Source organism: Cydia fagiglandana, chromosome 2 (assembly GCF_963556715.1).
Source record: "Cydia fagiglandana chromosome 2, ilCydFagi1.1, whole genome shotgun sequence".
In the NCBI taxonomy this organism is placed as follows: domain Eukaryota; kingdom Metazoa; phylum Arthropoda; class Insecta; order Lepidoptera; family Tortricidae; genus Cydia; species Cydia fagiglandana.
The window spans coordinates 11,890,427-11,915,755 of record NC_085933.1 but is presented as its reverse complement, the minus strand read 5'-3'; the positions used below and the strand labels follow the sequence as shown (position 1 = coordinate 11,915,755).

Sequence of the window (25,329 nt, the reverse complement as noted above, 5' to 3'; positions counted from 1 at the left end):
GACACAGACAAAAAAATTAGACAAAACAAATTCAACACGACATTCTTTTCTTTTCATTTACCGCTACTTTTGTTAATCGGTTGTACTGTCCCGCTATACTTTTGTTATCAACGACGTTTAATAGTTTACCTGCAACTTTCTATACTTTTTCGTGCTGAAATTGAAAACAGTTTAAGGACCATGTCTGGATTTAGTAAGTATTATTTCAACAACTTTTTTTCAGAGTAATAACCATACCTAATACAAATAATGTACACTTTATTTTGCCTAGAAATAAATATAAAGCAAACTCAATTCTTGCACTATTGCTTAATATAACATTTGTAATAGTTTTATTGCTCATTTGCAAGACTTTCTAATTCATTTGTTATGATTAGTAGGTACTTACAGTGTCCAATTCCTTGTACCCAGAGATAATATTTACTGTTTACGACGATTTCCGAACCCTGGTGACTGTCTGTCAGTCATCTTATTTATTAAGTATTGTTTTGTAGAAAATAAACACTGGACTTTATATAAGCTTACATTAAAACAATCACATGTAAATTTGAAACAATTGACAAACGTCACATAGGTTGTGTGACAACACTACAAAGCCGAAATTAGCAGTCTCTTTCCAAAGAATGATGTGCAATATTTATTGCCATGTACTGTACTTATACTTACAGACCTTTGATTTTCTACATATTAGCCCAATGGCAGAACAGAAATAATTTGATTTCTTTCATTGCTAACAACAATTTAGGACTCTTATCATGATTTGCATTCATAAATTAATAAGAATGAAACACTTGAGAAAACTGTTTAATATCCATACCTAAATTAGAAATGTGTATTCTGCAAGTGTGAAATTGCCCTCATAAGCCTAATTTAGTGGTATGTCAGAAACAAATTAATTTAAAATTAAATTTTAAGAATTTATCTTACCTACATGTATTTTTTGCATTACATTTGAGATCCTACTTCTAATTGGGTTCTGTGACAAAACAGTACAAAGTGTTATGAATCCAGAAATTTATTTAGTTTAGCTTATAATGTATATACTTATATATTCATTTCAATCATAAAAACTATACCTATAGGTAGTCTCAATCATGTAAGCTCAACAAGATGCATCATATCAGTTAGGTATGTGCCAAGTTAATGAAATGTATGCAAAATGAGCAAATAATTTAGATGTTTTTATTTGTGTTAGTGGATACATAGTAAATATTTTCCTCTTACAATAATATATCTCATATACATGTTTGTAATTTTCAGATCCGTATGGGAACCCACCCCAGTACCCTCCACCCCAGAGCCAGATATACCCCCAGCTATATAACCCCACAAATGCTCCAGTGCCCGGGCAACAAGCCCCACAACCAGCTCAACCATACCCATATCAGCCGGGCTTTGCATATGCATACCCTGGACAACCTGGAATGGTGCCGCCTGGTGCTGGGATAGCCCCAACTCCTCCGTTCCCTGGACAGATGGCATCTGCACCTTCAGCACCTGCAGCTTTCTCATATGCCGGCTTTCCTAATGTCACTCCACAACAAGGATATGGGCGTAAGTATAATAAATACTTTTGAATCAGGCATACAAAATAATATTATGTTGTCCAAACAACCACCAGTCACCAGCAACTATCAGCTATTTAACTGGTCAGTCCAGGTCATTAGATGGATAAAGCTCTGTTAGTTAGGTATTAGTGCTTCTGGGCTTTTTCCGCAAATCAACATTTTTTGTGCCTATTTTGCGTGAAACGATATAGCGCTACTCTAGCCCCTTTGCTAAGGACCATGCGCGTTAGAAGGTGTGCCACCTTGTGGCCCGAATCGGAAACATATATGTACACATGTGTACATTGCCAAAACAAGTGCTACTTACCATCTACCGTTCTTGTAGGTATGTTTCCTTGTGCATAGTAGGTTCTGCCATCTTGTGAGCTACATCGGAAACAAACGACACATTCACGCCTTGCTTCAAAAATCTGACGGCTTCCATGGGGCCCCCTATATATGTAGTTCGTTTTTTTAGCATTAGAAAAAAGGTAAACAATCTTGATGCGTCTTTTAATTGAAAACACATTTTAAAAGTAAGTGACGGTAAATATGTAACAATTATGAATCTAATACGATCATTTATATTCTTCTACTTTCATAAGTAATAGTTTTTGATTTTAAAAAGCGTTTTTCAATTAAAAGACATGTCAAGATCGCTTACCTTCTTGCAAGTTCTTTCTAATGCTAAAAAAAACGAACTACAGTTCATGCACGCCCCCTATTACTTGTTTATCTCCAATGCTTTCTATATCCAAAATTTCTTTAAAATTGTTGTAGATTTACATTAACAATATGTAGGTAGTTCTTAGCCTTAGATATTATCATAATTATGTGGGTAGCTGAAATAAATCAGTGTTTGACCAAGCCTCTTATCTTTTACTTAATGGTGAGAGCGGTAAATTAATTAAAAAGCGTAATCGGAGTGATCAGTGTAAAACATCATAGTTTAATAACCGTGTGTCAGTGTGTTAGTTGGGTGTAAAATGGAACACGCTCGTCCTCCGCCAGAATTAAATGTCGAGGGCTGCGCGGCGGCGCGCGCCGATTCATGGAAAAAATGGTGGAAGCAGTTCGCGGTGTTTCTAAAGGCATCGGGATTGAGCAAGGAGGGGAAAGACGTGCAAGCGAGCTGGCTGGTCAATCTCATCGGCCCGGAAGGATATGAGATCTTTTCAACTTTCACGTATCAGAAGGATGAAAGTGCCGAGGATATTGATTGCGTTAAGCGGAAGTTCGACAAGCATTTCGGTACAAAGGTCAACATTACAATGGCACGATTTAAGTTTTTTACACGTGCTCAGGATGCAGGTGAAACTATTAATCAATATGTGACGGCGCTAAAAGTACTCAGTCAGGTATGCGAATTCGATACGTTGGAGGACGGGCTTATACGGGATCGAGTAGTCTGTGGTATTTCTAGTAACGTAGTGAGGGATCGCCTACTTAGAACGGAGGGATTGACACTCGCTAAGGCGGTGCAGATATGCGAGGCGTACGAAATGTATACAGAAGAGGGTCGGCAGATCGAGCGGGCACAGGCTTCAACGTCATCAGCGCACGCGGTCGGGCGCGCGCGCGGGGCGCATGGGCGCCGCGGCCGGCCGGGCGCGCGCGGCCCGCGATGCTCGCGCTGCGGCGGCTCCTGCGACCAGGCGGCTAACTGTCCGGCGGTCAACGCAGTGTGCTATGTATGCGACGTGCGCGGACACTACGCTAGAGTGTGTCCTAAGCGGGCTAAAGGTAATCGTGTGGACTATATGTCAATCGCGGAGGATGACTATTACACCGCGGCATCGGACGATGATGATGACCTTTATGTACGAGTAAATGTATTATATCTTCGCTCGCTGAAGGATAACTTGGAATGTAAAGGTAAAGCCAAGGTTTCGGAATGGATTGAACCTAAATATATATTTTAAAATAGAAATTTCGTCACCGGTCACGGCATTCTCCTGCCAGCTATGCGGTCGCGGCTGCCACTCGCATTGACCTTAATAGTCATTTGCGGAAGTGCCGCACTCTTATGAACGCTTATTGATATTAAAGGCCAATGATGATAATGACGAGTAGTATACATTAATAGATGTAAGAAAATGTTAGTAAACTTTTTAAAAATCAGATAATTTTTATTTAGTTAATATTTATTCCCTATCATTCAAGATATCGTTCAGAAAACAGGCTTGAAGTCAACCATCGGGTAATAAGATTCTGACTGCTATCTTATTTTCAGCGGCTGTTGAATGGATTCCATCGTCCACTGGAGATGCAGCCTCCCTTAGCGACCGAGCTGTGGTGGCGGGGTATGAGGGCCACGACGGCAGTCCTCTGTGGGTGATCAGGGCGCAGTTCGAAGGAGATCTGATCCCGGGCAAGTTCGCTGCTAAGCACCGTGCGGCGTATGTGCCTTGGGGGAGCAATGAAAACTCTGTTGATCGTTTTGAGGTAAATTTGAGAAATGTTATTATCATTAGTAATGATAATAACATTCATTAGTCTACTCTATAAAATATTATATCTCTTCTTGGTACAAACATCAACACTGCACATTGGTGGACCTTATTAGAAAAGGCATAAGGCCACTCCACCGATGTACAGTGGCGTTCAAAAGTGCATGGAAATGTTTCAACCGTAATATTAAGGCATTACGGTCGACATCTATCCATGCACTTTTGAACGCCACTGTACAGTAAACAGTGTGGGCGTTGGTACAGGTCCCTGTGGGTGATGATGACTTAAGGAAAACCTAAGTCTTGGAAAGTTCGTCGGTTAGGCTTTGTCTCCGGTTGACGCCATACGCTACTAACAGTTTTATGAGGCGATCAGTTTAATAAAATATTGCGGTTTGATAAAGTACCAAGGTATGATCAAAGCATGGCAGACCAAAGTTTAAGTATTGAAGTATGTACAATAGGTAAGCCCTAGGATAAACTCGAATAAAATTGTTTTGGAAGGATATGATGTTTTGTCCTCTCACTGTATGAACAAGCCTTAGTTTCAGAATTGTTTTTTTAGATTTATTCCATCATATAATTACATTAACAAATATTTTTAAGTGGTTCAACTCATTTATTACTTATGTCATTTAGGCACACACAGCAACACAGTTACTTGAAAAAAAAATTTTTAACTCACCCTTGTAATTTGTTAAGCAGATAACTCGTTAAAAAATAGGATTTATAATGTACGCATAATCTCTGGTGACGGCGACATAACCACAGCAACACATGTTTCAGGTGTGCTGCGCGCGTCCGGAGAGGATCCGCTGGGTGCCGAGCCGCGACGGCACAGCGCCGCCCAACGCGGTTGTCGGCGGCAACACGGCGGCCGGCGAGCCGCTCTACATCGGCCGCGCCAAGCACGAGGGCTCGCTCACGCCCGGCAAGGTGAGCCATTACCACCCGACAGCCACGGCAGGGGTGCGAAACTCCTTGGGGCAAACTCTGCTCCGTTCGGCTCAGTAGGGCTAGGTACCGCCAATACCAAGAATCATCAATTGCGGGGATTTTTCCCTGTCACTCTAATTACGCCTTCATTGGAGTAAAAGAGAAAGATCCCCGCAATTTGCGAATTTCGGTTTTCGCGGTAGCCGCCCAGCATTGCTCTGAGCATTTATTAGGGTTGACACAATGACGTCCCTTTGCGTGCACGACCACATATAAGATAATGGCTTGAATTTTGACAACCCTAAATAGCCGAAAGGGATAGTGCCATACATAAGAAAGGTACGGCATGATTCGACCCTGAACCGCTGTCAAACTTCGGTTTTGTAGGAAGCCTTTCAGCTTTCTGTGCGGTACTACTATTATTTATTCTGTGGCCACGGGACGCACGCTCCGACGCTGGCGATTACCACCGTATTGGTTTAACCAGTGATGGCGTCACTAGGGTTGCCAACCGTACTATATTATATAGTATTGTACTATATTTTGGCTCTCTGTACTATATACTTTTGGAAAAATATATAGTAGGTACGCTAAAATACTATATTTCCGATTAAACGTATATTACACTCATGGTTAGTATTTTATCTAAAAGTACTATATTTTTGATGCCTTATTCTGGAAAATACTATATAGGCCTAATATTCCACCAAAAAAAAAGTTGGCAACCCTAGGCGTCACGCATGCGTTTGGAGGCTGAGGCGTTATGCCCTATTTGCATCGTGTGGCCAAAATAAACGTGCCGGAAGGGAGGGGGGATTCGTACAATTCCCACTTTTTGGGGAAATCGTTATAACTTGGCCAAGTTACTTTGTATCAAATCAGAAATACGCTGTTTTTGTAAACCGTGGACGATGAAGAGATAATAGTTAAAAGCATACGAAGCCTACCCACCTTCCCCTACCGGAATAATAATAAAAATAAAGTGAGAAAATAATACGCATCAATAAAGACTGCGAGAGCGAGCGAGATGGCCGGCTTAATTTACAACTGCAAGTAGGTACGTTCACTTTGGCCCCACAATAGTCTATTCCTTAGTAGTATCTTAAAATAATGTACAATCATGTCTACAAACAACTTTACAAGCCAACGTTCCAAAGATATATTTACACGACCTTATTGTCAGTGTCTCAGAGGCGTTTTTGGAACATTGGCTTTTAAAGATGTTTGTATACTCGCATGTACCTAAGCAAATAAATTTGTTTATGGTCCACCATTTACATAATAGAGTTGGTTGTACTGTCCAAGGTGTGTATAGATGGCGCCATCATAGGTTTTACCTATCTCTAGTTTAATTCTGTGATCTAGTTTAATGATGTGATTTAATCCACAGGCCATAAAATTCAAAAAATCAAGAATTTGACACTTATTTGACTGACAGATTGAACCAATGCTAGCGCCATCTGTAAAATACTTCGAACGGCCAACCCCGTACCATACCATACCTCATTAGCAGAATGACTATCACTGTTTAAATCGACATACATTATGAATTCTTGACTATTTTATACTTTCCGGTGGGTAAGTGTTTTTTGACGACCAGTCTGGCCTAGTGGGTAGTGACCCTGCCTGTGAAGCCGATGGTCCTGGGTTCGAATCCCAGTAAGGGCATTTGTTTGTGTGATGACACAGATATTTGTTCCTGAGTCATGGTTGTTTTCTATGTATTTAAGTACATATTTATATATTATATAGGTATATCGTTGTCTGAGTACCCACAACACAAGCCTTCTTGAGCTTACTGTGGGCCTTAGTCAATCTGTGTAAGAATGTCCTATAATATTTAATATTTATTTAAAAAAGATATTAAAGTGTAAAGACCATGAGGCATATTATTTATGACTAGATTCAGCTGGTCCAATTTTTTTTTTTTATATTTAGACGGTCCATATAGGTTAGTAATGTTACCATAAATATTCACGATAGTTTTTTTCTATTTTCAGGTTCATCCTTCGCACAAAAATATGTACATTTCCTTTGGCGGTAAGGAAATACCCCATAACACCTACGAGGTATTGTGTACGATTTGAATATGCTTCGAATATACCGTCAACCTCTCCAACTTTGCCCAAGACGTTATTCAATATTGAAGTTAAAATAATACTTTATAATCAAATTCATAAGTTCATAACATAGGGTGAAATTTCACCTATCCAACTTCTTTGTCCAAAGTGAATTGCGTGTCACATTTTGCTTTAATGAGAGAGTGAGACGCACTGACATTGGACAGGTGGAATACCCGTTTTTTGTTATGTTTACTTTGTACTTACTGGATTTATCTGTGTACAAAACATTCAAGGGCAAAAATGGACTGTTTCTCCGTACATCACATTTTAACCAACCAGACTGTCTTTATAGAAAAGCATTTTTTATTGTTATATTTTATAAGTATTCGCATTTTGAGATAGTATTAATATTGCCAACAATTACTTAAGGATACAGGGTAGTTATAAACGTTTTGGTCTCTTTAATAAAACTGATTTAAGGTGTATTTGCTGTATTGAATCTAAGGGATTATGTATTATTGATATTGATATTGAAATATTTGTTATTTTTAAATACATGTTGGCTTATTTAAAATAAATATTTTAAGTATATTTGACACGTATTGTTTTTTTTTTGTTGCATTGGGTATATGTGGATATCAATGAAAACTACGTTTTAGTCAAAATCTTCTTTATTATGTCCTATGGAATAAGTACGCACACAATAAATTTAATCAGGTGTCCAGGTATATGATTAATAAACTGAAGCTAATGTGCCTAAATTGATCATACAACTGTAATGTTTTAATTTATTTTACATTTATTGTTATTGTGATACCTATTTAAATGGTATAGCCTCCTGCCTGACGACCGGCGTCCAACTCATTTTATATAGATATAAGCCTTATTTAAAGCCGGGTATTCATTAGGCAACATTTGTTAATAAACTGTTTATGAATTTGATCACCATGTTTTGGAACAAGTTTACCGTAAACACTGTTTCTGAAACTTAGCAGTCCACACTAGTTTAGTTGTTGCTAGGATGTCGCCCGAGGAAGTAGTACTATTTCCATGTTCCTAAACTTGCGTGTCACACGTCCACACTCGATGACATCTGTTTATAAACTGAATGTTTCGTCTTGCTATCCACCTAGAGTGGGGAACAAGGCAACATGTTTATGCAACAATATTTCATCATCCTTGTTTATAAACATGTTTACAGAGGAAACATCGTCCAACACTGTTTACAACAGTCTTTAAACAGTGTTTATTAACAAAAGTTGCCTAATGAATATCCGGCATAAGTTTTGTCTATTTATCAACATGTCAGTTTTAACACCGGCAAAATCCCCATCAGCGTATATTTTCCGAAGAGTGAACTTCAAAACTTCATTGAGTTAGACCAAGAAAAGTCTGTAGTGATTTTTATAGCCCACGGCCCCACGCAGTGCAATTAAGTGTCATTTTAAACGTCAAACTTCTATGAAATAACACTAAGACGTACAAATAACACTTGCACAGCGTGGACTATCAAAATAGCTGCAGACTAGCGACAAAAACTATGAGATTACACAATTACATTAAGTTCGCTCGGCAGAAAATTGAATCAATAATTTCACAAATAGAAGAGGATATGTCTCACCATAACACAAACAAAATTGCATCCTTATCTTTTGTGGAAAAATTCACTATATGCTTCAATTTAATAATCATCTAAAGTCTCACACGTTATAAGAAACTAGTCTAAAGTATTACTTAAGTACTAAAGATATTATTATTTTTATATCGTATACTCGCACAATCACATTACATTTAATTTTGTCTAGTGCATTTATTGCTTTCAATGTTACAGCAGAGTCTGTCCTGCATAACATTGCCATAATTATCACAGTACAGAAATCACATATTTGAAACGTGCGACCAATTCACGAATGAATATTTCAAAATCGTTTTCCAGAAATTGATGTACACAGAATAATGTTTTACTTTTTAGAATGATACTAGATAAAATATGAAAGATATGTCTATTTTAACCGACACCAAAAAAAGAGCATTCCGATTTTTTTGGCTGTGTACAATAATGGCTGTTTTGAAATATCATCTCTGATTTTATAGCTCCAGTAATGCGGCACTTACCGCCCGCTGCACTGGCAAGAAACCCTTTCAGGCCAGACTCATGACGTTTTACATTAACGTCTTTCTTATAAGAATTAAGTAGTTACTATCAATTTATTTTTTACCTGCTACTTAGTTATTGTTTGTTATAAAGAGATAAAATATAAATTAACTCATAGAAGCTTCTTAGGTTAGAAAGGGGGTTAATATTGTACAGTACGGGCGGTAATAAAGAAAGCATCAGATCGCAAGTCGCTTTTGTTTCGCCCGACTATTTAAAAATGGCGATCTGAGACATCAGTAATTTTTTTGTAATATTGACATAATAAAAATCACAATTTACTGGTACTATGCATACTTTCTGTGAAACCAGTTTCGATCTGCGACTGCCGTATGTTTTCTTTATCTGCTGCAGATGTGTTGATCATATTGTCGATCCTCTTCGTCCGGCTGTTGCCATCCTTGTCGTCTTCAAACGCTTTATTATCAAGGCCCGTCTTTACCGGAGCGTCTTCAATTTTTGGGTCTGTTTCCTGGTCTGATGATTTGATACTATATTTCTTGCTTGCTAAATATAACCATCTGAAAAATACATATATATTAGTGGTGAAATACTTGTACGTACATCGGAGGTAATTAGATTAGTTTGTCAATGCATATTTGAAATATTTTGAATAATGAATCTACTTGTCTATCGAAGAGCAGCATTCTTACATTGTTAGAGTTGGGCCAAGAAAAGTCTGCATCTGCAACGATTTTGATAGCACATGCAGACCACGCAGTAAAAGTGTTATTTTAAACGTCAAACTTCTATGAAATTACGACGTATAAATAACACTTGCGCTGCGTGTGCCATCAAAATCGTTGCAGACTTTTCTTGGTCTAACTGCGTTACTACAGAAGCCGGGAAATTAGGGCTGCCGGCCAAGTCTTTCCCACCGTGTACCAATAAGTATAGTGCTATTACTGCTTTAAAAAACAATGTGTCCCATATCAGAGGTGATCGAAGCAGGTACCTCTTAACGCGCACTCCTTTGTGCATTGGGTTAGTTCCTTTGACATAAATAGGAAACTTTAACTTGACATTGAGAGGTTCCTTGCCAGCTTCTATGCCTCTTACAGTTCAAACACTATTTCCCTACAAGTGCTCGTTTACATCGCTGCGGAGTGAAGATCATCATGGCCTTTGCTACCCTGAAAAGCGAATTCAATTCACAAAACACCACTTAGATACTCACAAGAATATGACAACGGCAGGGACGGTTAGAGCGCCACCCAGCAAGAAAAACGCTCCTGGGAAGGACTTGATGGTCGCAGTGTAAGTGCTCGTGTACATTGGCGCATATACAAGAGGCATCATCGCTTCTGCCACGCCGAAGAACGAATTCACCTTGCCTACACAAAAAAAAAAGAATTGTTATATACGGGATAATTAAACGTGTTTTGGTTAATAACTGACTGCCAGGACAAATTACGTTAGCATGGCGACGCGATGATTTAAAAAAAAATCTATAGTTGCCTAGCAACCGTAATATTCTGTTTATTGTCATGTTAATCGTTGCCAGCCATGACAACTCTAATAATTAGAATGGTGTCAGTGTTAGAAAATATTTTTTCCCCAGATCTAGAATGACGCTTACGTACATTCGAGATACTCACCTATATTGTAGAACTGAGATTTTTTTTCAGATAGTTTGTTATGATACTTAATGTTTATATTGTTGTGTATCAATATTGGTATGTGAATAATGTGAACTATTTGTGAATGTGAACTACATATCCCACGCCGCTGCGGGTGAGTCTGACTCACGTCATGTTACTTATTTTTTTCTTTTGACTTTGCTTTGCTTACGTATTAGGTAAAGCAGAGACGCTTTCCATATAGATTTTCGTACATTGACCTGCCTGTTATCTCTATTGCATAAGCAGTGACATTGACAACCGTCATCATGAGCGGGACAGCAATATAATTATGCGCGTGCAATAGAGACAGCAACAGGTGGCTCAATTTTCGTAAATACATATATACTTATCGAAGGGTCTATGCTTTAGACAACATGCCAATCGGCAACGCTCCGTGGCGAACGAAACGCAACTGTCACTTTCACACTAATATGGAAGAGTGATAGAGAGACACAAAGCAATTTAATGGCGAAGCGCAAGCGCTTGTCACCTTGGCTAGGACGCCAGGAGAAACCGTGGCGTAACGTACTTACTTAATGTCACACGTGATAGTTTTAAGCCTTTTCCATAATCGGCCAACTATTCAAGCATATTATAGTATGTAGAATAAGTTTAAACATTTCTTCTAATAAAAGTACTGACCACTCCCGACGTTGCTTAACTTTGGTCAAAAATCACGTTTGTTGTATGGGAGCCCCATTTAAATCTTTATTTTATCCTGTTTTTAGTATTTGTTGTTATAGCGGCAACAGAAATACATCATCTGTGAAAATTTCAACTATCTAGCTATCACGGTTCGTGAGATACAGTCTGGTGACAGACGGACGGACGGACGGACGGACAGCGAAGTCTTAGTAATAGGGTCCCGTTTTACCCTTTGGGTACGGAACCCTAAAAATTGTAATATTGTTGTCTCCGAGCTGTTGGGTCCGAATATGTATTAACTACGAGAAATACGTAGTTGGTCCACATTTAGGTACTTAGCCAAATATATTAGGTAGTATAAGTAGACTTAAAACGAAAGTAAAGTTATTACATTTGCTTACCTAACTCATCTTTTTCGACTAATTTTGAAACCATTGACCTCATGGCGATAAAGGACGTTCCGCTGAAGATTTCGATTAATGGAGCTGTAATAAACGAAAAAAATAATAATTAAAGCTTGAGTTAAGTAGGCGTTATTGACATATGGCCACTTGCACCATCCTACTAACCCGGGGTTAAGCAGTTAAACCGTTAACCTAGTGTCAAATTGTACTGGTAACCATGGTAACTCCAGGTTTAACCGGTCAACCCTGGATCAGTGGAATGGTGCAAGTGGGCCTAAGTTCATGTAGTCCCGTTGGCATCAACGCGACATTGAACTGCTGAACGCTTTTTAATTTCAATCTGAATCAAATTGATTGTATTAATTTATTTGGTATACTTATAGAATTGAAAAGCTTACCTATATAAATATGCCAAGTTTTCGTAGCAAATGCGTACATGAACCCTGATAGAATTTTACTAGTACATGATATCACTCCTATGATGGCGTCGTCGAATTTCAGCAGGTGACTGAACACGCCCACAGAAAACAGAGTGCCTGTAAAAATAATATTAATATTTAGAATATTTTAGCAATATCTCACATGTAGGAAGCGCTTTTATTTACCATTTTTTGCAATCTATTTATTGAATCTTACCAGAAATTTGACCTATATTTTGTAGCGATTTAAATTAAATGTTAAATCGTTGGATACGCATGCGTATACTCGATAAGAAATTTCTTCAAAAAAGGCTTAAATTAATTTAGTAGACTTCAATAAATTTTTAGTAATAGGTAGGTATATCTCGTTTTTTATCAGATATTTGTGTCAATTTGGTATTTAGACAGCAATCGTTTCAAATTTGAAATACATACCTGCCTCTGTGATATGCATCATACCTTTTTAAGTAAGTGGGCCTATTATGGTCGAGTTTTTAACTTTTGCCACTGTGGATAAGACTTGCGTCAGTTCTACTTTATAAACTTGTACTTAATACCAGTGGCGTAGCTGGGGGAGGGCGGGGGCGGTCCGCCCCGGGTGTCACCCATTTAGGGGTGACACCCGACCGTGAACATTAGTAGTGCCACCTATAAAAATTCGTAAAATGTAAAATTAAAGCGATGGAGTAAATCCTGAGCTATTTAACATAAATTACAATTACTCTTTTTAAATATATTTTACAATTTTAATTGAATTTTGGGGTGACACCCCCAATTTCCGCACCGGGTGCCACCCATGCTAGCTACGCCACTGCTTAATACCTTTATAAACTTGTTATCTGATGTAATTGATAAAAAATTAAAAGTGAGCAGATAAATGTCACTTGACTAACTTACCGACTAACGAAGTGCACATAGCATACGTAGAGAACACGCTGAAGTCGACCTCGTTCCAGTTGAAGCGGTACCTCGTGAACAGGTACATCACTGACATTTCACCTGAAACGTGAAACAATTCCTTTATAGAGTCTGGCCAGCGAATGGTGTCACAAGTTATTTTTTTAAATTCTTTATATGGCATCTTTTTTTCCTATCAAATAATCTGTCAGTTTCAAGCTGTCATTTAATTTCATAGTAATTTTATTGCCAGGTGCGGTTTTTATTGAAATTCCCGCGTTTTTTTGTGCCACGATTCGCTGGCCAGACTCTACAAACGTATCTAACCTCTCATTTAACCTCTTGACCGACAAAGGCGCTCATACAAGCTCCGAAATACTGTTTAAGGATGACTCACGCTAGACCGGACCGTGCCCGGGCCGAGGCGTCCGACATGTCATTTTCTATGACGGCTGATCGGTGATCACGTGGTGCTTTCCATAGAAAACAAAGTGCCGGACGCTCCGGGCCTGCCCCGGCCCGGTCTAGCGTGAGTCATCCTATACTCGTAAAGAGAACCTTCATATTTTTCTATAAAATTGAATATGGCGTGTTAAATAGGTTATAGAGGCGAATCGGAACAGACCGATTCGAATCAAAGTATAAAATCTGTTAATAATTATTATAGGTATTGTTGCCTGCGGTGTTGGAGAGTAAGAGGAGAGACGGTAGGTAATACGGTGCAATTTTAGCGCGCTCATAGCAATGCAATATTTCAAATATCAATGTATTTTTCATCTTGAACCGATTTACCTTTTCATCCGATTCGCCTCGGTGTACCCTATATTAAATAGCTGTGGTGTTACAAAGATTAATAATTACTATTTTCGTCGAAGGAAAACAACGTCAGAAATTTACATAGGTACCTAAATCTGCGGTTAAATTCAAAGCGGTGTGATTCTGATGATGATGATACATTAATACAAGAATACAAACGTCTAAGTTCTAAACAGTTCAAATTAGACGCAACCTTTGAAGGGGTGGCGTCCCGAGAAAGTCTCACTTACTTGCACTGTCTTGTAAATATTGTTCGAAAGTTTTTTTTTTGATAAATTTATACAAGCTCTAGGACTTGGACAGGACCAAACTAATTGCCGGGAAAGCGGGGAAGCCTTTGCCCAGGAGTGGAGGTGAATAAAAAAATCAAAACAGATGAGCTCCGCGCTGAATAAAATCTTGAGCCTTGACCGATTCAGATACCTACAATCCACACGTACTTAAGTTAAATACCTACACAGGCACCAAATTGCATAATAAATGGTTGGTTACTGTGGAAGCCTGTAGCTTAGGTAATTATTTTGTTGTCCTTTGTTTTTGACTTTAATGACTGTTTACTGCACAGCAATCTAAAAATATCTCAGTGGATACTTTTATAAAACTACAATTATAGAGGTAAGAGTAATGATGTCAAGTCAAATTCTATGGAAATAACCCCAGAAGGTAAGAGAATTGTCTAATATCGTACATATATATGTACCTACATACCTAAGTTATTGTTGTCCAATCATATACCTTAAGTAGTTACTTATATAATAGGTATTAATATTTACGCTCGAAAAGTAGGAAGCAATTTAGTATTTAATTTTGTAGGCGCTCTTAAGTATCATAACCTTCACCTTGTCAGCTAGTGTGCGATCGTACATTCAAATCTCATATATCTTATTTCGAGGCATGCTTATTGACGCAGACGTAACTATCAAATTTAATATAACTAAGTTGATTCCTGACAATAAATAAATTAATAAAACTTTTATCTGATAGAGAATTAGTTCTACTTGTAGCTTAGGAATTACGGCGTTTCGTGAACAAGAGATTTCCTTGGCAATTTTAAATGCTCCTATTACTCTTTTATAATAATTAAATATTCGAAAAAAGGGTCATAGCTACGAGTATGGTTATATGTTTACCTAGGTTATGGACATCTAATTGAGTCTAAATATTTTCAGTAATGTTAACATCCAGAGAGGAAAATGAGGCTACGTTTTTATGAAAAGGCGATTTCGCGCAGTCTTGCTCATAAGAGCAAGAACTTGCTCTTGTGAGCGTGCAATAGAGTTTTGCGATGAAATATAATTGGCATACAAGTCAAACTTTTGCCGTATGTATGATTTTACTGCGAATTAAACGTAGTCTAACCTTCTACTCTACTTGTACCTAAGCGAAGTTACCTACCAAGTATAGATAGGTACCTATGTATTATACAGTTGCGAATTCATCACTCACCTTAAATACCACAGAGCTAAATGCCAATGGCCAATGTCTTATTATTGTAGACCTGTAAACAGGTATATCTGGTACTACATGATTTCCCGCCTTTAACGTCCCTAAAACCAGAAATATGTAACCAGCAGCGACAGATACCTAGGCATAGCTTTGAGAGTGAATGGTAGAAAGTGGTGGCGTAACTAATCTGTGCCATAATCTAACGTCGATCGTCTTGAGGTGTTACTTAATGTTGCCAAAGCCTAGGCCTGTTAGGTTCCTAAATCTCCGTAGAGATTAATATGTTCATATATGATATAAAATTTAATTTAATATATACTAAACGTGAATATGACATATTTATGTATGCAAAAATCAAGTCAACACAGCAAATTTCACGTTAATTGTCGAACAATAAAACACATATTTATCGGGAAGCTCTTACTTACATTTTAATTTTAGCTTATTTATACTGTTGCCACGTTGTATAATTGTTAGCAAAGAAATTAATTTGGACGTGTGCGCCGCTCCGCCCTTACCAGCTACCCGTATTATTTTGGATTAAGTAGGTACCTAATCAGATTTTCAATAAATAAATCAAAATTCCTTACCTAATGATTATTCATACAAAAAAACGCGTCGCTACCGCCACCATTTTTTCGCAAACGCTCCCGTCGATGGTTTTGTAATCGGCGCATACGTCTAAGCTGCACTGCATTATACCCACAAAACCGGACAAGTGCGAGTCGGACTCGCCCACCGAGGGTTCCGTACTTTTTAGTATTTTTTGTTATAGCGGCCACAGAAATCATTTGTGAAAATTTCAACTGGTGACAGATAAACGGACGGACACTGAAATCTTAGTAATAGGGTCCCGTTTTTACCCTTTGGGTACGGAACCCTAAAAATATGTATGTACTAGTACTGACCGTAGATAGGGCCGATGACGACGCACAGCACGACGACGAGCATGATCACGCGCAGCCGGCGGTTGTTGGGCCCGCGCCGGAACGCCACTAGGAGCGTCTCCTTCACCAAGCTCATGTCGAAGAATGTGTGCAACCATTCACAGCAGTTCTTGGGCGGCTTCTGGGATAACACAAATTCAGTTCATTTTTTATGTGTAAAAGTATATTTATTTTTCTGTTTCAGAAACATAAAAAAAATATATCTAACTTAGATATCTATAAAATAAAACTAAATTTAAACTAATAGTACCTAAATAAAATAAAATATATTTATGAAATTGGATCCCATTGGCATGGTACCGAGGACGCTGGCAGCATTTCTCCGCTGTATTGCGATGCTATACGGTGTACGAGAAAGCTGCCAGGTGTTCGGTCATCAGTTAAGTCGATCAGTCTTTGTGTTGAGTTCACTTCAGTTTTTAATTTTAGCTTCACCCTAACTACAAGTTTATTTGATGCGGTGCTAAGTTACGAATAGCGACAATACGTAAAAATTAAAAAATCGTAAAGTTATTTCTTATTTTAATTTTTTTCTATTTTATATTTAGATTGTATCCTCTTATATCTTGATTATATCGGCTCAAATTATTTAACGGTTTAGTCATTATATTAATTAAGTAAAATACATAAAAAACAATTATTTAGTCGCGGATACCACTCCATCCATACTTTATTATAAGCCATCCATACATTCTAAAGTCTGAGCCGCCTTAAATTTTAAATTACCTACTTTATTTCGTCAACACTAGATTCACGAGTACTTAACACTTTACCTATATGAGATAGTATTTTTTTATATATCTACCTATGCTTCAATTTATAAAAAAATATTTTAAGCGAAATTACTTAATTTATGATATAAAATCCAAAAATAAAATCGATGTTTACATTTCCGCCGCATTTCTATTAGCTTCTAAATCTACTCATACCTATCGAAGGTCCTTCCAGCGTTTCTAAAGTAGGTCAAGTTGACGGACTTTTTGTGGGGTCATGCGCCACTGATCGTAGTCATTGAACTTGTACCCTGTTATATAATTTGTGGACAGCCATGCTCCGACGGATAATCAACGAGCATCCTATCTTTTTTAATAAAAAAATTAATTAGTTACGCAAGTTACTTCCTTGAAGATAGATTTTCCATGTTCTTGCCTATAAAATATCGTAAAAAATTACCGTAAAAAATAATTGACCAAGAGCATGTCGGGCTAGGTCTATTGGTAGGGTAGGGCTGTGCTCAGTGTAGGGTTCCGTAGTTACTATTCTGTCAGAATAGGCTAAACGGGGGCCATTAGTAACTATCATGCACAGAAAGGTAGTAAGTACGTAGTACTTTCGCAGCGCTTTGTACGTATTTTTACTAATATAAGAAGAGAAGATTTTTTGTAATAACACAAAAACGGTTGGACCGATTATATTCGCTATAGTTGTCATTGAAAATATTTATTGAGTTTTGTTTACTATTTTTTTTCTTTCGGAGTGATTATTTCAGAAAATATTCACTTTATCAAAATTGTTTGTTGAATACCCCTATTCGTTTTGAAAGACCTATCACGATACGATACCCCACACGGTAGGGTTTAAGCGAAAAAAATACGTGTAGGGAGGTAACTACCCTTAAAAACCTTTTTTTCTAGATTTTATTGTAACGACTGTCGGATTTATTGATTCATATGTCCATGTCAAATTGGAGATTTCTAGCACTAACCATTACGGAGCAAAGCCTCGGGGAGACGGACAGACAGACGGATAGACATGGCGAAAATATAATGGGTTCCTAATTGACAACGGAAAAATGGGCAATAAATGTCAATATACCTATCAACCAATATCAAAAATAAGAATATGAAGGAAAACGACACAGTCGACACAGATCATAATGTAAACTTACTGAATTACGAGTAAGTGCCTGTATTGGTATTCAAATACAAAGAAGTTTGGGCTTCTGGAAGTATATAATGGCTCGCTGCTCATGCGTAGAGGATAATAGGAATAATTAGACTAAATTATGGTATATACATTATGTTTTCTTTGCCCGTAATTTCCCATGTACGGCTTTTATTGCACAAGATTAATACGAAGGGCAAAGCAATGTGTTTTTAACCGACTTCCAAATCCCAAAGGAGGAGGTTATCAATTCGGTTGTATGTTTTTTATTTTTATTTTTTTTATTTTTTATGTTTGTTACTCCATATCTCCGTCATTACTGGCCCGATTTTGAAAATTATTTTTTTGATTGTATGTATATGCATACAGGTTGGTCCCGTTTTTGTCAAAATCTAGTTCTGATGATGGGATCCATGAGGAATCGACGGAACTCTTCAAATCTTAAAGGCATACATATGGTGATTTTTGTGTTTTTATCAACAAATCAAGCATATACATTCAAAAACGTGACATTTGATGAAGTGGAACTGCTGATGATGATCAGAACGGAACTCTTCAACGACGCATAGTTCACCTTTGGCGATTTGTCCTCTTCGTTATGTTTGTTAAGCAAGTTAAGTTTTTAAGCCACAATTTTGTCAAGCTTGAGTTCTGATGATGGGATCCATGAGAAATCGAGGGAACTCCTCAAATTTTAAAGGCATGCGTATAGAGATTTTTGTATTTTCATCAGAAAATCAAGCATTTTCATTAAAAACTGTCGCATTTGATGAAGTGGAACTGCTGATGATGATCAGAACGGAACTCTTCAACGACGCATAGTTCACGTTTGGCGATTTGTCCTCTTCGTTATGTTTGTTAAGCAAGTTTAGTTTTTAAGCCACATTTCTGTCAAGCTCAAGTTCTGATGATGGGATCCATAAGGAATCGAGGGAACTCCTCAAATCTTAAAGGCATACGTATAGATTTTTTTGTATTTTCATCATAAAATCAAGCATTTACATTAAAAACTGTCGCATTTGATGAAGTGGAACTGCTGATGATGATCAGAACAGAACTCTTCAACGACGCATAGTACATGTTTGGTGATTTCGAATTTCGATTTTGACTTGGACTGGGACCCGGACTCATACCCGGATCCGGTTCGGACCCGGACTCGGACCCGGACTCAGACCCGGACTCGGACCCGGACCCGGACCCGGACCCGGACCCGGACCCGGACTTGGACCGGGACTCGGACCCGGACTCTGACTCAGAGACCCGGACCTTGACCCGGAAAACCACTATGATACCTAAACTAAATAAACCACTATGATTACCTACCATAAAATGTGGGTATGATGATGCCAAACCCCTCCCGCTCAAACTCCCGTACACCGCACCGCATGCGCCGTTAAGTGGGTTAGGTTAGGTTTGAACTGCGATCCTCACAGAACCGAACAAAAGTGGGTTAGATTTGGTTAGAACTGCGAGTCTTACAGAAACGAAATGCTACTAGAAAAGTGGGTTGATTAGGTTCGAACTGCGATCCTCACAGAACCGAACTGCTATCAGAGAAGTGGGTTAGGTTAGGCTAGATAACTACGACCCTTACGGAAACGAAATGCTACTAGAAAGTACTGGTTTTACCTCCTTTTCTACATAGTGCACCATCTACCATAATCTTTCACCGGGCCCCACAGAAGTCGGTTTTTTTTTTCTTAAAAATTATTGTTTACTTACACTTCTGACCAAAGAAATGGAAAACCAAGCCTAGCGAAAATTAATAAAATTATTAAGTAATTCTTTGTGTTTTACGTCATTACTTTAAGCACCTTTATGCTAGGATGCCATTTAAAACAATGATTGGGTGGTTGGATCAAGGGTCAGATGCAGAAGGCGGTAATTTTGGACACGGCGTGTATAGTAGGTCGATTCCATGCGGCCCTGACCACCGGCAGCTTGGACCCTGCCCCGCTGCCGGCGGCACCCTAGGTTAGGTTTTTATATAATATGTTTATATGTATTTTTTATTGTTTTGTAAGTGTTTTTATATTTTACTTTTATATTCATATTATAAAAACCCTAGCCTAAGAAGAATGATGAATAAAGAGAATAATAATAATAATGACCCCGCGGGGGCAGCTTGTGGCGAGCTGACGGTGAGTGGCGACACCGCGGACCCCTATTCCAGAGGGCACTTTCATCTGGCCCTCGCCTCTGTGCTTGCCTTGACCGGCCGGCCAGAGTGGAGTCGCAAGAGCGGGACCTATGCTCCAGGTTGGAAGTGTAAAATGTCATAACGCCGGCGGCCTGCTGAACGGATTACCGGGATCTGGCACACCGCAGACTCACCTCTCGACAACTTTACAGCCACTCCAAAGTGTTGCCCTGTTGTCGCACTGTGCGTGCGGCCATTGCGGGGCCCACTCAATGAGTTGGCGAGTCACCACCTGTCTTTAACAATATTGAGACTGATTGTCACGGCAGGTGTCCGCTAGTCTCATCCCATAGCCCGATATCCAGTCCATCCAACATTCAAATCAATAGCCTATGACCTTAGTTCCCATCGCAGCACAAAAGTGCTGTACTGCAATAGTCTTTGCACCTGGCGGGGACCATCTCCGGATGTATCATATTGTGCGCTCGGGGATGGTATCCGCCACGTGTATCCCTTGCTTTTAGATTAAATTGTCTTAAAGGGCCTCTGCGCTGTTGGCTTCGGCCCCACGCACGCCTCCCAAAAGTCCGGGACCCCATGGTCCCGAGATCCGGAAAGGACAAACAAATAATAATAATGAAATTGTTATAGATACAAGAGCATTGGTAGGTATTATGATTACTTTTTTGTTGCCTGAATGTTTGATTTTAAATCACAAACTGGCGACGAAATATTTACTAATATCCATGTATTATTAATAACAATCCGAGAGAGTGAAAAAACTGTTATATAAACTAATCATGGATTCTTAATCGATTATGCTCATGTCAAGTGCATAAAATACATAACAAAGAAATATTTATTACCCATATTTTATTCTACATTCTACATAACAGCTTTAAACAGGCCCCGTAACAAGAAATAAATATCTTTTTTTTTAATCGTGTTAATTACAGGAGTAGGAAAACTACCTATTCAGAAATAACTCTCCGATAGGTACTAGTAGGATTGTTTATATTAAAAACCGGTCCAGACGGGATGATCAAATCGACCAATTTGGTCAGAAAAGTAATGGCGTCAATCTCCAATTTAATTCTCTAATTTCCGATTGATGGTGATATTAGAGCGCTCTAATTAAAAAAAAAACTGTCAGGCCATGCTCAGTGCTCAGGGTTCCGTAGTTAACATTCCGTCAGAAATGTCAGAATAGGCTATGGGGGCTGATAGTAAGATTAGTAAGTGCCCCAAACGCGAATAATAACGCCACAAATTGGTATTCTTGCGGCAGCACCTCCATTTTATGTCGGCTCATTAATTTCATATGTATATTTTCATAAAACCAAATTAAACTTCATAAATCGAAAGTTGTTGGTAACTTAGTTACAAATCAATATTTACCGCACGCTCCGATACGGAAACCCAATATTACACGACATGTCTACATAAAGACGTATTATGCAACTTTTAGTTACATTAGGTACCCATAAACAGCGTCGTCGCACACAAAACAGTGTTTGTGCAATAAGAATATTTATTAAACATGTCTAAGTTTTAGCTTACTTTCTTCTACATTGTTGCAAATTTAATGCCAGTAAATTTACTTAAATCTGTATTCAATAGCGGATAACCTAAGCTAATAGCGTGGAGCCCGTAGCATACTCGTCCTGCAGTTTTGCTTTAAATATCTTTTATAGGGTTCCGTACCTAAAATAGGTAATAAAAGGAACCTGTATAGGATGATGTCCTCATCCGTGCGTCAGTCAAGACCGTTTTTCCTAAGAATGCGTATACCTAAATATCAAGAATTGAAACATAACTTTCTCTCTCTGTTGACCCTTATCTGTCGTCCCTTGAATTAAATCTATGAACAGTAACAAAACTTTTAAGTGTGTTATATTGAAAATCTATTCAAAGGCTACTTCTCGTTTAGCCGATGTTCAAGGCAGCCTTTTGTGACAGAAGGTTAGCTACGGAACCCTACACTGAACACGGCCCAGCATGCTCTTGGCTGCTTTTTAAATATAAATACGCTATGTCTGCTTTGCCTCGTTCGTGAGGACTGGCTTCGTAATTAATTACCTACCTATTAGTTTATCTAGGTTTTTTATTTAATTATTACCAACGTATAACTGTTATATTCTTCATGAATACAATAAGACTCAGAAATTACATTATGAAAACAGATACAAAACGTTGATTGTCATAATTATCATCACGTAATAATTTTAGTTGCCGTTATTAATACACTCAACAACTGCATTCAGTGAGCGGTCTCTGCGCCCGCTCACCTCGGTGCTGCTAAGTTCAAATGCACAAGATAAGGCCATCAATTAAATAAACACGTATGCAAACCAGCACTAAACATAACAAGAATATAAAAGGCCATAGCATCTTTTCATACAGTCGACCTTTGTCAGAAGACTTGCATTTCACTAATTGACAAGAGAATCTATCACGATTATGGAAATGTGATTAATATTTTGAATAAACCTATTAGCTATTTATCTTACTCACCACATTTGTGTCGGGTTTCTTCACTTCCTTGATCCTGAAGAATCCGTACATAAAACTAAGGATGTAAAGCGTTGCACTTAAGGAAAACACTCCATACAGCCCTATCTTTCGCACCAAAATCCCACTTAGAGCAGCTCCCACTGGCACTCCCAAGGAATAGAAAAGATTTACAACTCCTATTCGCAACGTCCGTTGGTCTTCTGTTGTCACATCTGCTATATAACTGAACACTCCCATGAACATTGTCACCCAGCCTCCTGTAAGAGCAGGAAATATAGCTTCAGTCACTGCTGCTACTTCCACAGGAAGCTGGTAGAAAAAGAAAGTATTCACAATAAGTCCGACACTTGTTAAAAATTCTCCGATTATAGGTAGGAGCATACAAAATTTTCTCTGTCCCACTCTATCACTATAGGCGCCCAAGAATATTAGGATTCCGCAAGGCAAAAATGATTGAAGCACAGTTTTCCAGCCGGCGACCGATGCTACCAGCGTTTGGACAGCCTCTTCTTCGAACGTATAGTTGGCTGTTTCTCTACGTGTCAAAGCATCGCATACATGACCTTCAAATCCAAGATTCACTCTACATGCTTTTTCTAAATATAAGTTTTGTGTAGCCAATGCTGAAAGTACAGATGGCATCACATAGCAAGCGAGAATTGGTTCCACCGTAATAAGAGAAATCATCCGTCTCGCCTTTTGTATAATATCCAAGTCTTTCCAGCCATCGTCAATGTTTTCTGTCTTTTCATTACTTTCTTTGTTTGATTTACATTTGTTAAAGCTATTCCTTATTACGAGTGTTCCATTTAAGTCATTGCCGTTAATATTAAGATTTTTTTCCGTGGCTTTGGTTTCGACCGCCATTATCTGTAAAAGAAAAATATCAATGATTAAAAAATTATTTCCTAGTTTGTATTATCCGAATAAGCTTGCCCCATACTGTCAATGGTGCCTAGTTATATGCGCTTCTTTCAAACACTTTATGCTTCTGATTACAAATGCACTAATAGATCTAATACCGGACGCAGTAATCATTTCATTATTGGCTCGGAAGGTACTTAACGTAATCGTCGTTGCCAGTTGGCCAGAATTAACTTTACCTAGGTACAATGGTTTTATCTGTTGGGGCATCGTTGTTTCCACCCGAGTGACGTATAAACTGGGTATTTTTGTTGTGTTTGCACGTGTAAATACATTTTTACAAGCAGGAGATACGACACGGATGTACCTATAGCAAAGCCTTAATGTTGCATCACAATGGAGTTTAAATGGTTCTGGTTCCGTTCATTGATTGCTTCCCGGAGATTGGTTTAAGTAGGTGCAGTTTAAATCAGCATTTTTTTTCTATAACTATTTACTCACTAAAGCACAAAGTAAATTAAGATGTCAGTATTTTACTTGTTTTTATCTAAACCTATATGTTCATATCTTAATGTCTCTGGTTTATTTTTCTGTATGGTTGGAACAAAGAGAAGAAAAAGTTTATTACACGTACTAATGATAAAGGTTTATATTGTACGTGTTTTAGATTAGAAAATACTACGTGTTTGTGCTCACCTGCACCGTATTTGTATAATATTACTAACTAATTAACAATGTTGTTAATCATGGAAATATTCTTCATGGAATATTATTTAGATATCCAGAAGTAAACTAACTATGTAATCATTTTATGTTGACACAGCAGTACTATTATAGCTTAGCACCTTTGTATTCAAAGTGTTTGCTTCTATCGCGACGGATAAAAGTTACACGTTTTGAAACACAATGGTACGAAAATTAAATTCTTTGATTGTCCTATAACTACAAATAAGCTGTCAGGTCAGTCAAACGAATTTCAAACATGGGTCACTTCCACTTGTACCCGTACAAAATGGTGCTTGGTCCAATTTTGTCTCTGGAAAGGTCACTCGAGGTGGACATGCATGTTTATTAGAGATCAATTTACCTCGTTAGGGAATCCATTTATTTACTTCGAATTCGTGGTCAACGGGTTCTATGTTTAAATTCCTTCGGCAGTCGGACGTAGGTCTGTGCTAAGCATGGGGAAAATACAAGTAAAAGCCCTTGCTTCTCAACGCAGAACACGTTGACCATAATAGGTATTCGATGTAAATGAATTTCTTGTCAGACAGATTCATACTCTGTTAGTAGGTAAGTTAAAATATTTTACATTGCGAACAAAGGGTTTTACCTATGTCCATTTTGGTCGTAGTGTTAGGCTAGTAGCATGTTATCTAACTCTGTGGACAATGTAAACACCGATTATATCGTATATAAATTATTTTCATTCACCTTTAGAAATTTTGTAGTTTTTAGTGTTCCGTACAAAACTTTGTTTGTTATAAGTCAGAATTACGGCATACATACCGACTTTGCTAGGAAATTATGATTATGAACTTTTTTGATGCCTCACCAATCAATTAATCTGACGTTAATCA

At 38.1% G+C, this 25,329-nt stretch overlaps 2 protein-coding genes across 3 annotated transcripts in view; one reads left to right on the top strand and one right to left on the bottom strand.

Annotated features, from left to right (window-relative positions):
• LOC134675877 (uncharacterized) lies at nucleotides 1–7,592 on the top strand. The gene is made up of 5 exons (XM_063534209.1): nucleotides 1–193; nucleotides 1,261–1,554; nucleotides 3,781–3,992; nucleotides 4,784–4,933; nucleotides 6,934–7,592. Exons 1-5 carry the CDS (start codon nucleotides 181–183, stop codon nucleotides 7,018–7,020), a joined length of 756 nt encoding a protein of 251 aa, XP_063390279.1. The 5' UTR covers nucleotides 1–180; the 3' UTR covers nucleotides 7,021–7,592.
• Nucleotides 7,593–7,649: 57 nt separating this feature from the next.
• Nucleotides 7,650–25,329, bottom strand: part of LOC134675866 (probable peptidoglycan muropeptide transporter SLC46) — a 31,516-nt gene continuing 13,836 nt past the window's right edge. Inside the window, exons 2-8 of one of the 2 annotated variants that reach the window (XM_063534198.1) lie at nucleotides 22,886–23,755; nucleotides 16,309–16,465; nucleotides 13,139–13,240; nucleotides 12,221–12,358; nucleotides 11,820–11,903; nucleotides 10,329–10,485; nucleotides 7,650–9,672 (exon numbers count right to left, since the gene is read on the bottom strand). In XM_063534198.1, the coding sequence (XP_063390268.1) occupies nucleotides 9,423–9,672; nucleotides 10,329–10,485; nucleotides 11,820–11,903; nucleotides 12,221–12,358; nucleotides 13,139–13,240; nucleotides 16,309–16,465; nucleotides 22,886–23,752 (1,755 nt within the window). In that variant the 5' untranslated portion in view covers nucleotides 23,753–23,755 and the 3' untranslated portion in view covers nucleotides 7,650–9,422. Of the gene's footprint in view, nucleotides 9,673–10,328; nucleotides 10,486–11,819; nucleotides 11,904–12,220; nucleotides 12,359–13,138; nucleotides 13,241–16,308; nucleotides 16,469–22,885; nucleotides 23,756–25,329 lie in introns of both variants that reach the window. The other variant, XM_063534189.1, reaches the window with a different exon arrangement.

Bases quoted from the DNA above. Each gene is read 5' to 3' on its own strand.
- LOC134675877 (XM_063534209.1), top strand. The intron at 1,555-3,780 runs GTAAGTATAATA...TCTTATTTTCAG, and splicing joins TCCACAACAAGGATATGGGC to CGGCTGTTGAATGGATTCCA. The intron at 3,993-4,783 runs GTAAATTTGAGA...CACATGTTTCAG, and splicing joins ACTCTGTTGATCGTTTTGAG to GTGTGCTGCGCGCGTCCGGA.